This window comes from Uloborus diversus, chromosome 5 (assembly GCF_026930045.1).
Source record: "Uloborus diversus isolate 005 chromosome 5, Udiv.v.3.1, whole genome shotgun sequence".
NCBI classification, from domain to species: domain Eukaryota; kingdom Metazoa; phylum Arthropoda; class Arachnida; order Araneae; family Uloboridae; genus Uloborus; species Uloborus diversus.
This window is the reverse complement of record NC_072735.1, coordinates 123882002-123899520: the sequence shown is the minus strand read 5'-3', so window position 1 is coordinate 123899520 and position 17519 is coordinate 123882002. Positions and strand designations below refer to the sequence as shown.

Sequence of the window (17519 nt, the reverse complement as noted above, 5' to 3'; positions counted from 1 at the left end):
TTTTTTCTACCACTTCAAAATTTCCGAAAATTTTACACCTCTAGTCATACATCAATAAGACAGTAATAACACAACGGTGCAATAATATAATTCATTAAACATCCCATACCTCCAGAAAATCACCTTACCTCGCATGAATTGCTTTCATATTGGCTTAGAGAAGAAAAAAATAATCAATTCAAAATGGCATCAAATAATGAAAAAAAACTCATTTTTAGTAAGGAATCTTAAAGTAAAATCAAAGTGAAAAACAAATGACAATTATTAACCACAAATCTTAAAACTAAATACAGGTTATTCTTTCATTTTTGGATAAGAATATATGTATTTTTTTTTAGTTGGATTTCTTAATTTCTAAAATCAGGCAACTAAAAAGCTTTATGTTCAAACAATGCTGAAAGAATAACCAATGCTAGGGGAAATAAGTCACTAAACAAGTTCCATAACTGAAGCATCACTTGGGCAAAAAAGATGTTCTGGCAATTATGCTCCATATTTTTTGGTTAGTGATAATTGTATTTAGTCAACTCGTAGTTCCATAGTTAGAGTTTGGGGTTTGGATGTGCCACCTTGGAGCAATTAAAGAAATTGAACAAGAGATAAAAAAATTCAATTTTGTACAGACGAGGCACATGTCCCATTGGACAAGTCATATCTTACATAAGGTGGATCTTTGTTTCACCTCTTTCAGCAGCCATTTTTCAGAGACAGCAGTGCTTTCTGCAGCTTATCTGAATTGCAAATTGACCAACAACAATAGTAGCAATTACAAAAAATTTCAACAATCGTTAGTTACATCATCTTGGGTTCTCTTGTTCATATCTTGCCTACATCTATACATTAAAAGATTGAGAAAGCTATATGATAATAAATACTTTTCATTTTTCTAATGAGGCTGCATTAGAGGCACAATCTTTTGCAGACTTAGTGGGATCCCCTAATACAGCATCTGTTCTTTCACATGGCACCACTATTGGCGGATACTTTTACCACTAGAATTTTGATGCCCAGTTTTCCCACTAGATGGAGCTACCTGGGCTCTCTTTGATGCAAAACTGAACTAAAAGTTTAATTTTGCCAAAAGCACTCTGAGGCAAACAAGCAAGTGAGGGATCTTTTATGTGCCCCATAATCATATGACATGAACACTGTCGATCTTCTGCATCTTGAAAATCCACCGAATACAGTCAGGTTCAATTCTGCATCTCTGGGCGTAAGATCCAGAATCTAACCACTACACAATTCTGTCGGCTAATAAAAAAAAACTAAATTGATCTCTTAATAAATATTTCTTCGGAACAATTTCTCAAAAAATTGTGTAAAAATAGTTTGCTGCTGCTGAAAAAAAAACTATTTTTATTAATGTCTTAGTACAAGACAGATAGGCAGCAAGAATTTAGGATAGAAAGAGAGAAATTACATCCAGGGAATAGAGTGGAGAAGATTTTCTTTTTTCGTCCTTTCCATTTTAGATTACATAGGCAAGTAATTATATTTTAGTTACAATATTTTGTTTCACTTTCAAAGTAGTTAATAAATGTTTATTTTTTATCAATAGAACACAAAACTCAAGAATTTTAAACAAAATCCCAAGAAGCCAAAATTTAATAAAATGCAAACCTTTTTATTTCGATTGACGCATAGGAAATAAGCGCTTTCACCCTTCAAAAATGGGGGCCCCCAATTTCTAGTTTCATCTCCACCACCTGTGGTAATACATCAGAAGAAAGTGAAAAAGTTCTAAAAAGTACTTACAGTTAGTTGTAACTAATATAGTTAATAATAGATTTAACAAGTTTGCAAATTTATAATCTGATTTTACAAAATATGCTACTGCATCTGCACAGCAGATAGGAAAAACATAAATTTAGCTGTATATTTTTGAAAAGTGAAAAGGATATCAGAGATGTCACTAAAATGAAATATTGGCAGAAAACCTTGAAACAGCCATGAGGGTTCCTGAAAACTGCTATACCTTCTAACTAAATGCCTGTTGTGATAAGGAATTGTCAATTATTTGTCTGATGGTTTTCCTTGTAGCAAACTTACCCGTAAATAATTACTGAATAAATGTTATAAATATCACAGTTACTAAGATATAAAAAATTGCCTTTCTGCTGTATTATATTAGCAACATGTGTTAAAGGGTTCTAGGGCGTTGACCCCCAAATTCTTTTCGATACGTCCCTGGTTATGAATGTTGCGCAAATGTAAGTGTGTAATAGTCAAAATCTTTAAATAGATGCCAATAAGTTATTTTATTGTTATTTACTCTATCCTTCATTCTACATTCAGTGTTCATCAAAAAAATATTTTATTAAAAGATTACAAACTTAACATTTAGATGCCTGTTTCAATCATGCATTGAACATTCTAGCAAAAAAAAAAAAATACCTAATTAAAAATTATGTTACATTACTGTAAATGAAGCTAACTATTTTTACCACTTTAACATTTTTCTGCCAAAGTGGCATTAGTGGCAAAATAGCATTTTTACGCAAACAATGGTTTTTTCCATCTTTGGCCAAAAACATGCCAACCCACTATCCTGATCAGGGAAAGTAAAACAAAACCTGCTAACAACTTTCTCTGCAAATCAACAAGCATTTGAAGTAGGAAGGTATGCTGATAGTTAAACTGAGATTTTAAAAAATGTCAGATGTAAAATGTCAAATTACCAGGATTTTCCACTTTTATTACTTCTGCACCTAAATCTCCTAATACCATTGTACAAAATGGGCCTGCTAAAATTCTGTTAAAATATAAAGCATCAACTAAACATCATTATATATATATATATATATTATATATATATATATATATATATATATATATATACACTACTCAAAACAATTAAAGGATATTGTAAGTTTTTGTACAAAAAAAGGTATTAGCAAATATTTTTTGCATAGAATTGAAGAATGGAGTTAAAAATGCAAATTTTTCTTACTTTCAAGCATTGCAGTATGCAAATTTTGAGTTTGACGTCGAAAAGATGTTTCAGTGGCGGCGAATGAGATTTCGCTTTTAACTTATTGTAAGACAAAGAAGAAAATAATGATCGACATTCAGTAAGCGCGTTGTTTCGATGAATGCGATGCCTCAACGAACCCATTTAATGGAATCAGAAGCTTCTAAAGTGGTTGTCAGGCTAGAGGGAAGCCAAACACAAGCCAAGGCAAAAGAAGGTATTGGAGTTTTGCAAAGTGTGATTTCTACGAGATGGAAAAGGGTTTTTAGAGACTGGAAATGCTGGCCGAAGATCAGGGCAAGGTCACAGCAGTCAACAACGCTCAACGAAGACTTATTTAGTTTTAACGGCTGCGAGGCACTGAAGTAAGAATGCCACCCCAATACAACGACACCTTCGCTCGGGTACTGGCACCATAATTTCGACACAAACTGTCCGAAATCGCCTTCATGCTGTAAGTCTGTATGCTCGTTGACCAATGGTCAGTGTCACATTAGCTGCGAGACACCGTCGCGATACAGGGAGTAGATAACAGAGCATGTGAATTGAAGAAGAAATGAATGGAGCAATATTTTTTTCTCTGACGAATCTCGTTCTTGTTTTTATCCATATAATGGCGTATTTTCATCTGTTGGCAGCTTGGCACTAGAAACAATCCAGCTTTCGCGCCTGAAAGTGTCAGATTTGGTGGTGGTGGTGGTGTGATGGTGCATGCTGGCATCTCCATTGATGGGCCCACCGATCTGCATGTCATTCCGAATGGAACTCTGACCGGTCGTCAAAGTAGGGATGAGATCCTCACACCTATTGTAGCCTCTTACGCTGCAGCAATTGGAGGTGACTTCTTGTTAATGGACGAAAATTGCAGACCACTCCGTTCTTACTTGATGAATGGTTTTGTTTTGGCAGAAGGAATCATAGGAATGGAATGGCCAGCGTGTTCTCCAAGTATGAACCCAATAGAGCATGTTTGGGACATTCTAGGCAATGAGTTTTTGGACGCCTACCACCTCCCCAAACTCTCCAAGAACCGGAAAGAGCGCTTCAGGAGGAGTGGGGCAGAATACCCCAGCCCCTCATTAATTCCATGCCTCAGAGGTTTTTTACATTGCTGGCCATCCGGGGTTACCATACTCTTTACTAAAAGCGATTTTCTTTTAAGAAAACCCCAATTTTTTATTGCTTTTCTCATACGCACAAAGTGCGTTTTTTTCCCTTTTGTAGCGAAAAGATGAAAAAAAGTTTTTTTTCCTGCCATAAAATGTAATTTTTGTCTCAAATAGTTTACTAACGCCTGTCGATCGCCTGTCATCCAAAAAGTTCTCCAGGCTCAAAATCAACCCAAAACCTCAATATCCTTTAATTGTTTTGAGCAGTGTATATATATGCATGCATATAAATGTAAATAGAAAAAAAAGACATAACTAGGTTAGAAAAATGGAACTAGAACTCATTAGTTATGCACATAGCCATACAAATAATTTAATCAATTATTTCAGAAAGGGCATCAGTCTGATTGGTTTCCGTGGGACTTAAGTCCTTTCTGAAATAATTGATTCAATTAATACATATGAAAAAAATGGTCCGTCATTGGAGAACAAACACAATGGGACCTTTAAAATTAATTTGTCTGAGCTGTAGTTCATCTTATCCAAAAGACAACTAATAGCGTTATGTGTAAATACAAATCGTTTTAAGAGTGCACGAGTTAAGGAGGTTCAACAGTACACAAAAATCATTTGAAACAAATTAGATTTTCATGAAAGCTTAAGGGTAGAGGCGATCGGAGCTAGTTGGCACATTTTCTACTTTTTGATTTTTCTATCTACTTTTTGATTTTTCTATTTTTTTTTGTGTAGTATTTACGGTAAAAGTGATTTATGCCTCTGACAGGGTAATATCTTGGCTACAAAAAAACATTGGGAGCATCATTTAAAATTCACTGGGAAACTTGTGAAAAATATTTTCCGAAGACGCCTCAACAGTGCCAACTAACCCGAGTCGGGATTAGTTGGCATAAATAGTGGGGTAAGTTGGCATATGATGTGAGGCAAGCTTTTCTACTCATCTTTATGTAAGGTGAAGTTAGAAATAATGTTAATGTGTTTGAAATTGAACATTGTACGTTTCAAAAAAGAAAAAAAAAGCACATTTTTAAGTGCACAAAATGTATATTGACAAAAATGTACAAATCATAAGAAGTCGAAATCAAATCATCTAGTTGAGTCACATGTCAACTGAATAAATTGCGGCGTCACTGCTTACCATAATGGATGGTTCAATTTTTTCAATGATTTTATTAGATTTGTACCAGATAATGTCCATGCTTTCAGGTCAAGTTTCTCTTATATTTCTTCATGGTAGATACTCTAAATTCGCCATTCCCAATTTCCATAATTTTTCCAGGGTATACCCTGTAAAAGTATTTCACAGCTGCATAGTCCCCACAATGAGACCCCCAACAACAATCTTATGACTCTGAGTCCCTAAGATTTTTTTCTTGCTTGAGTTTTTCACACCAACCTCACTTTGCAAAGGCAAAATTCCATTTTTGTCATCATTAACACTGCTGGAACTCAATCCAAGTCCACCTAAACTATTCTTACTCTCTACATATTTAATCTCTAAATTCTCCTCTTCATCAGCGGAGCTAAGTACACATTTCATTTTCTTCACCTTTAAATGTTGGCATACCTTAATTTATCCGTTGTTGCGGGGTTAATTGGCATACCCAGTCAGCTTATGTCAACTAGCCCCCGAATACGTATGCCAACTAACCCCAACACGGCAAATAAAATAAACATGGCGACCACAACAAATGTTCATCAACTACTGCAGAGAATGGACTTTTAACCACTTAGCTAAATGTCCAAAGATACTAAAAACTTGTGAATGTTACCTCTGTGTGAATACGCAACAAATACTGAAAAATCAAAATTTTACTTTCTGATACGAAAATCGCATGTTCAATCCTTCCACTATAATTAATGGCTAGATCTAGCTGGCGTTCTCATGCAAGATAAACGTATCCATGATGATTAAGTGGATAGGCTCAGTAGCACTCTGAATCAAACACGAAGTTTCTTAAAATCACAATGCCAACTAACCCCTTATGCCAACTAGCCCCGGTCTCCCCTACTGTAAAAAATGACCTTTCTTTGTAGCTTCCAGTTTAATAAACCATTTTTTTTTAAATATAAAGAAAACTCAAATAGTACCATTTTAAATTCAAAGCTTGTGCCATGTAAGCACTTAAATTGGTTCTATCAGTTACATGCAGTTAGTTCATAAAGAACTACAGTAGACCCTCTTTTTATGCGGGGGTTACTTTCCTAGGAAATGCCCCGTAAATCAAAACCATGTAAATTAAGACTTAATATTAGTGTTAAAATAGGAGTTAGGTTCCATAGATTTAAAAAAAATACTTCATTCTAGTGATGACTAATTATATAACAAGCTTGATGTGTACTTAAATTGATTTCCATGCACAACATGCATAAAGAAAACACAAATTAATTTAGTGTTTATGAAAAGGAGTTGGCTATGATAGTCTTTTAGCAGTCAAGAATTTTTCTCTGTAGTTCTTTGCGTAGCTTTGACGCATCCATGATCATTTTCATGATAGAATCTTCCTTCACTAACGAATTAAAAAGATCATTTCTATTATAAAGGAATGGCTGAAAATTTTCAATGCTAACGTTTTTGGTTCTGTAGCAGGATATTTTCCCCATGGGAACTGATTTCAGTGCAGATTAGAGTTATTAAAATTTGACATTTTCAACAACTTATTCATTAACGGCTGGAAAAGAAATGTTTTTACATTTTTGCTAAGAAAAAAATACTAAAAGCAAGAAAGTTCTAATTTCTAAGGGGAGCTTCAGCCCCCGCCCCCCCCCCCCCCCCAATTGGGCGGACTTGTCATTGCTCTTGTCCTCCTTTGTCACTCCTAAAAGTTTCTCTTCCAGTGAGTTCTGAACTAAGTGAGTTTAATAACTTTACTTTTGGAAAGAGCTCTGGAACCAATCGCATACAAAATGTCTTCAGTGGCCCAAGCTCGATTATTAGCGCGCCAAAATGCAGCTTATTACGTGTAATCTGAAATCTTTAGGAGTTTGAATTTTGAAAGAGGGGAAAATTTTATCTCCTTGCATATCCGCATCCGCATAAAATCGAAACTCATCCACGTAAAATAAAATAAAAAAGTCAAATCTTAAACCACATATAATCAAAACCGGGTAAAATAAACTTGCGTAAAACAAGGGTCTACCGTAATTCATTCAACTAAAAATATAATTTTTAAAAAGTCCTTTTTCTGTTACGCCTGATTCTAGTTTGGACACTTTAAATACAACATGGGGCAGATTGCAAATGCAGTTATTTAAATTAGTAATGCAGGTAGTTCTAAAAAGGAATGAACAGATGTAACATAAAACTCTAGTTGTGATATTTCAGTTTTGGGGATAATTTTATTGTAGTTTGTCTGGCAATATGTTTTCTTTTATATTTAAGGCAAAATATGATCTTCCTATTCTATTATTGTCATTTTAACCATCCTTAATCAGACTTTTAGACTTATTTAATTTTATAAAACCTTCAGAAATTTAAGATAAACTTTGGGGATAATTAATGATAATTTTTTATGAATGAGAATGGTACAAAAACAAGTGAGTTGTATAGATGCAGATGCAATCAGATGTTGAAATGCGCAAAAAATTGAAGCTTGCACATAAAAAACAGGTGAAATGAGTAAACTTTGCTCCTATTAGTAAAACTTGGCAAGTACAGGAAGTTTTAGAACTCAAAAATTTTCACTATTGACAATTTTCAGTTTCCTTGGTTTTTAAACAAATTTTGCTGAAAATCATGACTTTCCATGAAAAATATAAACCATAGTCAACATTTAAACCTTTCCAGGTGGGAGGATAGCCAGTAAATGTTTGGTGTATTCTTATGGGGGGGGGGTGAATTTCTATTGTACATTCATGCAACATCCTTTCTGCTGAAGACAAAAAAAAAAAAAACATATTCCCCTTCTGGAGAATTTTTTTTTTTTTTTTAGGTACCCAGGAGAAAATCCTGGCTGGGTTTTATATCACATTAGTTTCAAAAAGAAATAGTTACCTTGTTAAATCAAGGATTCGAATTCCTGATAATGGACCCTTCCCTGTGAGTATGGCATTCTAAAATAAAATCCAATCAGATATTCATTAAACAGGAAATAGTTAAACTAATTTGCTAACAAAGTTAGAGTACATAAAAATGTAATGTCAATATTCACTTCTTTAATTAACTTAACTACCAAACAATAAAAAAAAAGCCATATTCCAGATGTTCTTTTGTTTATATTTTGTCTAAACATTGTTCCATAAGTTCTTAACAAAGTTTTAAAACTATGAAGTATGAAAAATCTTAACAATACCAATCAAATATTTCATGTTTAAAATACTCATTGGTTAATACTAATTGGTGGTTGTGTCCTCCTTTAAGATATTTTACAATCTTTTTAAAGCTTTATACTCCAAAAATACTTAGTTAAATCCTTTAGTATTTTTAAAAATGCAGCACCATATTTGTCATTTTGCGTACTATAAGTAAAATGTTCATATCACCCACAAACTAATAACGCAAGAAAGAAATTTGATGTCACCAACCATTAAAAATAACACTGTCAATGACTTCATTATTTCAGGCATAATGCAACTTTGCTGTTTATTGCCAAATATTCTGAAGTTAAAGGTGCCTTAGTACTTTTGAAAGAACATTAATTACTATTGCTAAATGCATAGCAATTTCAAACATTGAACTTACACCTAATGCTATTTAAAATAACAATAGTTTTTTTCTCAACAAAATCGCTACAAATACAAATGTGACGACCAGCAACAGGCTCTGGGCCCAGCTAGGCTGGTCCTAGTCAATTAATTAGTCCCCAATGAAGATCAATAGCCCTCTTAAAAGCTATCCACTCCCTTGCTCATTACCGCCTCTTCCGGTAAGCTATTCCAAGTGCCCACGACCCTGCTAAAGTAGTAGTTTTTCCTGATTTTTAAGTTAGCCTGAGATTTAAATAGCTTAAAACAATGACCCCCTTGTCCTGCTTTCCCCGCAAAAATTTAATTCATTTACATCTTTCATTTTGATAAATTTAAATAACTGAATCATGTCCCCTCTGACTCTCCTTTGCTCCAGGCTATACATGTTAAGCCTATTAAGTCTGGTATCATAATCTAAATCTGAGAGTCCCCTTACTAATTTAGTTACCCTTCTTTGAACCCTTTCCAATACGAAAATATCTTTCTTCAGATAAGGCGACCAAAACTGAACAGCATACTCCAAATGAGGTCTTACTAAACTCCTATATAAAGGCAGAAGAACTTTCTTAGATTTGTTTGAAATAGATCTCTTGATGAACCCAAGCATTTTGTTGGCTTTGTTACTAGCAATACTGCACTGTTGACTAAACTTGAAGTCCTGATTTATAAAGACACCCAGATCCATAACATTTTCTGCCTGATTTATGACTGAACCTTGTAAATGATATCTCATACGCTTATTTCCATGACCTAAGTGTAGCACTTGACATTTCCCTACATTAACTGCCATACCCCCATTTATCTGCCCACTTAGTGATATGATCTAAATCCTCTTGCAGCTGTTTTACTTGTTCTTCATTTTCGACAATCCCCATAACTTTTACATCGTCAGCAAAACAATTCATGCTTCCAGAAATATTTTCATTGATGTCATTCATAAATATAATAAACAAAAGAGGCCCTAAAACTGATCCCTGAGGAACCCCACTTAAAACATCACTCCAATTAGAATGATTTCCTCTCACAACTACCCTTTGCTTCCTACCAGTAAGCCAATTTCTAACCCAAAGTAAAGTTTTTCCTCCTATTCCAATGTCAGCTAACTTGCTGAGAAGAGCAACATGCGGTACCATTGTCAAAAGCTTTTTGAAAGTCAATATAAACAACATCCACACATTTTTTGTTATCTAAAGCTGAGGTAACCTTGTCGTAGAAATGCAATAAATTAGTAGTACAGGATTTAGTAGTACAGGCTACATTTAATGAATTCTTTGCCATGCTTCCATAAAATATAATTTCTTATCTCATTATCATTAACCTATCTGCCATTAGGTCCAATTCCCAATGAAATCCTGCCCCTGTATTAGAACACTTTTTTTTTGCGACTGAAGTTATATTAAAAATAAAAAAAATACAATGAACCAGGATTGGCAGATTTTAAATACCTGACAGTTCTTGACACTTTTAAACAACCGTTTAAGCTGTCACATAAAAGATCTTCTTATAAAAAATGCCAAAAGCCTGTACTTATATAAGAAGTTCAATTAATAAGAAACATTAATCATTGTTAAATTGAACTTTCAGGTCTAAAAGCTCCAAACTGTTTTATGTATTAAAAATGCATTCCCAAATTCTTATTTAAAAAGTGCGGCTACCTACTTGGGGCAAAAGTAAAAACCATAAAACTAAACATGCAAGAATTTGGTATCAAAATTGAATTTTAAATAGTGAAAACAATGTGCAATACTAGTACAGTAAAATTAGGCCAAAAAAAGGATAAAACCAAACATCCAAAAAAAAAGTTTTAAACTGTTACAAATTACTTCTTACCAGCAAGAAGAGATAAAAAGACCCAGCATTTTGCGCGTCGGGTTTGGAAGGAAAAGGGGGGGGGGGGGGGGGGGCCAAAATAATCCTCTTTTTAAAAAAAAAAATAATTTTTATTACTTAACTCAAAAATCGCAGAAACCACTCTATAATAGTAAAATAATAAACTATGTTCGACAAAAATGCTAATTAACACCGGGCTGCACAGGTGGGGGGGGGGTCCGTGGCGCAGATTGCGTCATTGGAATTTTTTAAGGCAGTTTTTTCAAAGGGCATTTCTTTCTCTTTTGAGGGCTTTTATTTCTGGATGAGTACTCCGTAACACTTGAGGGATGCGCCATCGCTTTGGGGGAGGGGGGACCGTGTAATTTGAATTCTAAAATCAACGATTGCAATGAAGTTCATGAACAAATGTCCCTGATTTTAAGCTTTTCCCGAAGTACAAAATGCCACACAATGATATAGCAATGTCAGAAGGCTCATTCTGAAATGATCTAAGAGAGTTCAGTCACAAATTTAGTTCTGGCTGGAGTTATTTAACTGTTTAGAGCACTGGAGTGATATCGAAAACTAAATCCCTGTGCAGCCCGAAAACAGCGTAAATTGACTGAAGTTTGCCTCATTCTTCTTAATTAGCTTCAGTTTTTCTACAATATTTTGCCTTCACGTAAGGGGGGATAAACTGAAATCGCCAATAGTGATATAGGCAATGCTGCAATTCTGCAACCTCTGAGTTGGTGGGGCTTCTCGTTGCAAACACCAAGTTTCCTCTCTCTTACACAGCTGGTTATGTGAATTATGCTAAATATGCCCACACATGCTTGCAACATTGTCTGAAACTTTTGAGTACATTACGCGATACAAAAGTTTGATAAAGGTGTTATATCACGCAACCCAACGATCCAACGCAGTGGGACCTGTACTAATTCAATGATAGAAGAAGTCTTAATGAGAGCATTGAGCAATACAACAGTAGAATGCTAAATATTTACACCTTCTTGTCTCCCATTTTGGAGATCACAATCCGTTTCTAAAGTCACCAGAAGTTTATTTCCTCTCTACAGGTATTGACTTAAGTTGGTAGTGGTATTGCTAGCTGATACTGGTCGGCCCGCTGATAATAAGGCGAGTTGTGATGAGGTCTTTGACATTGAGGTAGTAATATAAAGGGATATTGAAGACAAAAAAAAATGTGTCATTTCTTTGTAAGGGAAGTATGCAGTTAAGTCTCTCACTTCTGTCACGAGAGTAGTTAATCTGCAAAGATGTGTAAACCCAAACCATCTTTTACACCGAATAGTATGTGCAAGCTGCTAAATTTTCCAGTATGAATTATGCGCTGATCCTCCAACAGTATTCAATGAATCTGGTTTTATAAGGACTTCTGCTCTAGAAGGCTTTCTGTGCCTCATATCTTGTGCTTGCTCTGAGGGGATATAGTGAATGTTTGAAAAAGTCTGAAAGTAGACTGAAGTGTTCAACCATATGTACAAACTGTGTTAGACATAGCTGCAACAATAATGATTTTGCCGAGGATCTAGATACCAAAAAAGATCATGATAACAAAGACTTTTTGTTACAAGCTTAGGAGAAATCATTTGAAAACTCTAGTTCTGATGGACAGTTAATCTAAATCACATGAAGTATTTGAGGCATGCTTGTATATATAACGTAAACTAAAAATTTTGATTTAAAATACTGCAAAATAGCAATACATGTAGAATAAAGGGGGAAAAACAGTTCAGCGTAATTTTTCTGACTATTTTAATTTAACATGCCACCAGAGAGGGGGGGGGGGTATCTTTAAGTATATTATTTCGTTTCAGGAGGTGAGAAGCTTCTTGTGGGATGATCAGTCCTGATTTTATTGCATTTTAAATTTCCATGAACTAATACTTCGACTTGAAATGGGGAGGGGGGGGGAGTTGCGTCAGCTTTGGGAGGAGGTGCACCATCGCTCTTGAAGGATGGACACACTTGATTTCCGACTTTTAATTTGCATGGAATTGCAATATTTCCACTTGAAATGTATGGAGGGGGGTTTGAGGGTACTTGCTTTGTTTCACGGTGCGAGGGGGAGGCTCTGTAGTATTAGTGGGTTGTGTCATCCCCCTTGGGGGGATAATAACTTCAATTTAATGCTTTTAAATTTAGTATGACATAATATTCCCACTTTGAAATGCACTCTAAAAATACCCCAAAAAAATACTCAAAAACAGCAATTTTTAGATGCCCCCATTCCGAAACCCGACGCACAATGGGGTGGGACTTTTTGCCCTGTTCTTATTGGAAGCGTAATAAACAATTTGCATCTGGTTTAAAACTTTTTTTTTTTGAGCAATCACGATTGCTTATTGTTCTCAATTGACTGTTTTGAATTCCTATCATTTTATTTTCCCACCAGCATCCTCTGCCAGCACCACAACATGCACACACATGCATACATACCAGGGTTGGCCGAATTGGACCCAATTGGGTTGGACCCAATGGGTTTTTTTGAAAAAACCCATTTAAAAAAACCCATTATTTAGCCCACTTTTGGGTTTTTTTTAATTTTCTGAGAAGTTTTTAAAAAAAATTAATTTAAATACTTTTACAATTTAAACTTCTTTTTTATTTGTTCTTCACCACAGACAATGAATATAAAAAATGAATTTTGAACTTTAATAGTATTTCTTAACTCTTAACGGAATTTAAAAAATACTTCAAAGATTTTAAATAAATGTATTTAACTTTTTTTCTTTAACTGGTCAAAAAATAACTCAAATTATCTTGACCAAGTCCCGTCACGTCTGATTTTCTCAATATATGTAGATTGTACAGAGGAAACTAATCTAGTTAAAAGGCTTTCATTTGAATTATTTTCTGCTAATCAACACGTCACAAATCGCGAATAAACACAAGGTATATTTTTTAGAAATAAACAGATTTTTCAAATGGTTGATAGAAAACAGAACATGTACAGTATTTTCATTATCTTACGAAAAAGTTTAATATTTCTCACTCTGTACACAAAAATAGAAAAACAACCAACATAAAATTCAAAGAAATGTTTTGATTAAGCTGGAATTCAGTAAAAAGGGATTTAAACTACTTGAGGTTCTACAGTAGTTTTGCATAACAAAATGAAATACAATAAAATAAAATACAAAAAAGTAGTAATTAAAAACGAACAACAGATTTTATCACTCGAGAAGTAACTTTGCCCTAACTGTTGGTAATAATAAAAATTAAAAAATCAGAAACTTCACCATTCATGGGTTTTTTCGTCTTTTATACTTTTCTTGTGAAAACGCTGAATTTTAACTAGTTTCCCAGCTTTTTTTACCCGAAGACAATTTTTGCACTTTGTCCATATACTTGCGCTACAATATGCTATAAGTATCCCACATTTTCCCTAAAAAAAAGACAAAAAAAACCCACATTTCTTTTAAAAAACCCAACTTTAGTTGGGTTTTTTTGGGTTTTATTTAAAAAAACCCAAAAAAACCCTGGGTCCATGGGCTTTTTAAAAAAAAAACGGGTTTTTGCCAACCCTGATACATACACATCCACACACGCACACATACACACGTGCATTCATACACACACACGTTCACGATTGGGAAAAACATAATTTGAATTCAAAATGCCAAAAATTCAAATTAATATCTATTTTTTGAGCAGTCACGATTGCTTATTGTTCTCATTTGACCGTTTTTGATGTTCCGTGCCTTTTTTGGCTTGGATCAGAAGCCTCTGCAGCACCGACCAATGCAGGCGGCGTGGCGCGGCGCGGCTGCTCCGGTCCTGAGCTATCCGCTTCTCCTGGTTGGAGGTGTCCATGTCCTACACACATGCACGCTCACACATTCACACACATGCCTATGTGCATACACACAGGTCTACGCACATCCACAAGCCTACACACTTACCACACACAACTATGCACACGTAACCGCCCAGGAGAAGAGACAGGCTTGGGGGCGGGGGGGGGGGGGGACAGGAGCTGTTTCTAGAAACAATAACTCCAATGAGTAGGGTCCTTTCTAATAAAATACAGCTAGTAAACTACAGCTGTAAAAAATCTTATTTTTTGCAGAAAGAAAAAAAAAAGGCCTTTTTTTTTCGGGCGCCTTAAAATTTCTCGAAATTTTGTGTCATGTAGCAACTTACATTATCCTCAAATCAAAAATGAAACAGCATGCTGTAGGGGAGAGTGGTAATGAATGGGCTACTAACAAAATATGAAAAAGTATTCGCATAAAAATATTTTAGATGCCACTAATCGATAGAGCTATTTGTTCTACTAAATTCAGGTAATTTTCAACTGTTTGAGAAAATTCTACTATAGTACTATGAGAATCTGATTGAAAAGTATTTTTTTCCCTTTTCAGTAAATAAATACTAGCTAAAAAATATCCATATAAAAAAATATTAATGATTGTATTAATTTTATTAAAGAGTGATGCTCTCCCCCCCCCCCTCCCCCATGAACGAGATCTCTCAAAAAAGTGGGAAAATATGTCAAACAGCACCTTAATGATCTCAGTGATTCAGTTTCAGTCATTCCTCCCGACTGCTGGGTACCCCTGTTACTTTATAAATAAAACGAACCTGTATCAATATAATTTAATCCTAATTATACCTAACTAAAATTAACAAAACATTTTTCTCGATATAATCCCCCTACATTGTACTTTTAGGATTGACCTTGGAGGGAGGGTAGTATCGACAGAATGATTCAGGGACCACCTTAAATGTGATATAGAGTATCCTCAGTGTGAGGAGGTTTCTCCTCCGGGGGAAAATTTTGAAAAATAGATATAAAATCCTTTGTTTTGAGACCTTATAAAGCATAATTCTAACTATAAAATATCAGGAAAAAAATAGGCAAACCAAAATTTTTACTCACATCGGCTTTTGGTCAAATTGATTTTTGATCATCTCCCAAACCGAAAGAGAAACAAAATGATCACTAGTAAAAAAATGCATTAAACTCTTAAAAGAAACGGTGTGGTAGTAACCTAAAGGTAGGTAACGAGGGAGTAACATCCTTGTGATTTAAACCATTTACAGTTTACACTAGATAAGAAATAAAATTGAAGCACTTTTGAAGTAGGCTCGAAGACTTATTTATTTTCAAGGACTACAGAACAATTAAACTTATTTGAAGCGTTTCATTTACACTTTCCAGTCTCTAACATTTTAATACTTGATCATATCGTTTTACTGAATTTTTCTAAATCTGTAAGAAAGTTCTGTTTTAAGGGGGGGGGGGGTTCCAATACTGTAGATTTCTCCTTACAACAATATTTTTTCGAATACAAATAGTGTGGAAAAACAAGAACAAAGGTAGAGCCATAGTTTTTTCTTGTGCTAAACAGATTTACAGTATGCAGTAGAAGTTAGATTAAAGCAAGCAATAACAGAAAAACGTTCAAAATACTGAATTTGGGATCAAATAACTAACAAGATATGAAACATGTGAATTACCAAAAAATAACTCAAACTATATGTTACAGAAAAATGAGAGCCATGATTTATACGTTTTTTTTGCAGCATGTAGCAAGAAGCTGAATTTGGCACATTTGGTCTTTCCCCTATCCTCTCACATTCATCAGAAATTTTAAAATTCAAGGTTTGTTACAACAAATGTACAAGGTTTTCAAGCACTTGAAAAGGAAAGGGTTTTTTTTCAAACTTTTTAATTTTTTAGGAACAAATCATGTAGTTTTTTTAGAAGTTAGAAGCCCCTAACAAAGCTGAGTCTCTAAACAATAACTTGTTTAGCTTATAGGTAAATCCAGACCTGCTAGCAACAATATGTTAATTTAGAGACAAGTGCGGTAGAGAGGTGGGGAGTCAGGAAGAATGAGACAGCTGCATTAATAAGCCGAAGTAAAATGAGAAAATTAATTCCTAGCTAGTACAGTAGTTATAGCAGCTTCAGACTCTCGCTTGACTCTAATCTACATCTGCAACTTCTACTGGACGAGATAGAAATATTTTTTCACGCTTTATTTCGGCTTTCGGCTTATAAATGCAGCTATCCCACTTCTCCCGCAGTCCAATTCTTCCGGACTCTCCCCTAATTATTGTAATTATTAATACGTAAGTAAATAAGCCTTTGAGGAAAGAAAAAGACAATTATAAAAAGTAATCACAAAATTAACGGAAAAACATCATATAAAATATTGCTATAACTATAACTTAATAAGAAAAAAATGTTTTTAACGCGGCCAGGTAAAAATCTCCATAAGCGGTCACATTTTTCGCAGACTGTTGCCCATCCTCTGGAGCAGAGGTTGAGAGTCCCTGTTTTAGAAGACATCTAACATCAAATTGCAGCACCCTCCAATGCAGGCGGCGCGGCTGCTCCGGTCCTGAGCTATCCGCTTCTCCTGGTCGGAGGTATCCATGTCCTACACACACGCACGCTCACACATTCACACACACGCCTATGTGCATACACACAGGTCTACGCACATCCACAAGCCTACACACTTACCACACACAACTATGCACACGTAACCGCCCAGGAGAAGAGACAGGCTTGGGGGGGGACAGGAGCTGTTTCTAGAAACAATAACTCCAATGAGTAGGGTCCTGTCTCAGTTCGTGATTGCGAAAAACATAATTTGAATTCAAAATTTCAGAATTAAAATTAATTTTTTTTTTTTTTTTTTTTTTGATGTTTGGGTCCGACCCCTAAAGAGATACGAGAGTGTACCAGTGACAAACTTGCGAATATCACCAGACAGAACTTTTAATCTCTTTCTTGCCAATGTTGAGGAGAGAATCATTGTTATTCTTTCAACTAATGCAGTGGTTAAAGTATTAATTTTTAAAAAATTTCAGAAAATAACATTCAAGATTGTTTTATATTTTGTTACAGATATAATAGAAACTCAAGAAACATATCAGCA

The 17519-nt window shown here is 34.8% G+C and overlaps 1 protein-coding gene across 4 annotated transcripts in view; it reads right to left on the bottom strand.

Annotated features, from left to right (window-relative positions):
• The window catches only part of LOC129223357 (succinate--hydroxymethylglutarate CoA-transferase-like), a 56958-nt gene extending 39439 nt beyond the window's left edge, over positions 1-17519 (bottom strand). For 2 of the 4 annotated variants that reach the window (XM_054857932.1, XM_054857935.1), the window contains exons 1-4: positions 17358-17519; positions 8093-8151; positions 2679-2752; positions 1621-1706 (exon numbers count right to left, since the gene is read on the bottom strand). In XM_054857932.1, coding sequence (XP_054713907.1) covers positions 1621-1706; positions 2679-2752; positions 8093-8151; positions 17358-17396 — 258 coding nt within the window. In that variant the 5' untranslated portion in view covers positions 17397-17519. Of the gene's footprint in view, positions 1-1620; positions 1707-2678; positions 2753-8092; positions 8152-10229; positions 10303-17323 lie in introns of those variants that run through there. The other 2 variants (XM_054857933.1, XM_054857934.1) reach the window with 2 other exon arrangements.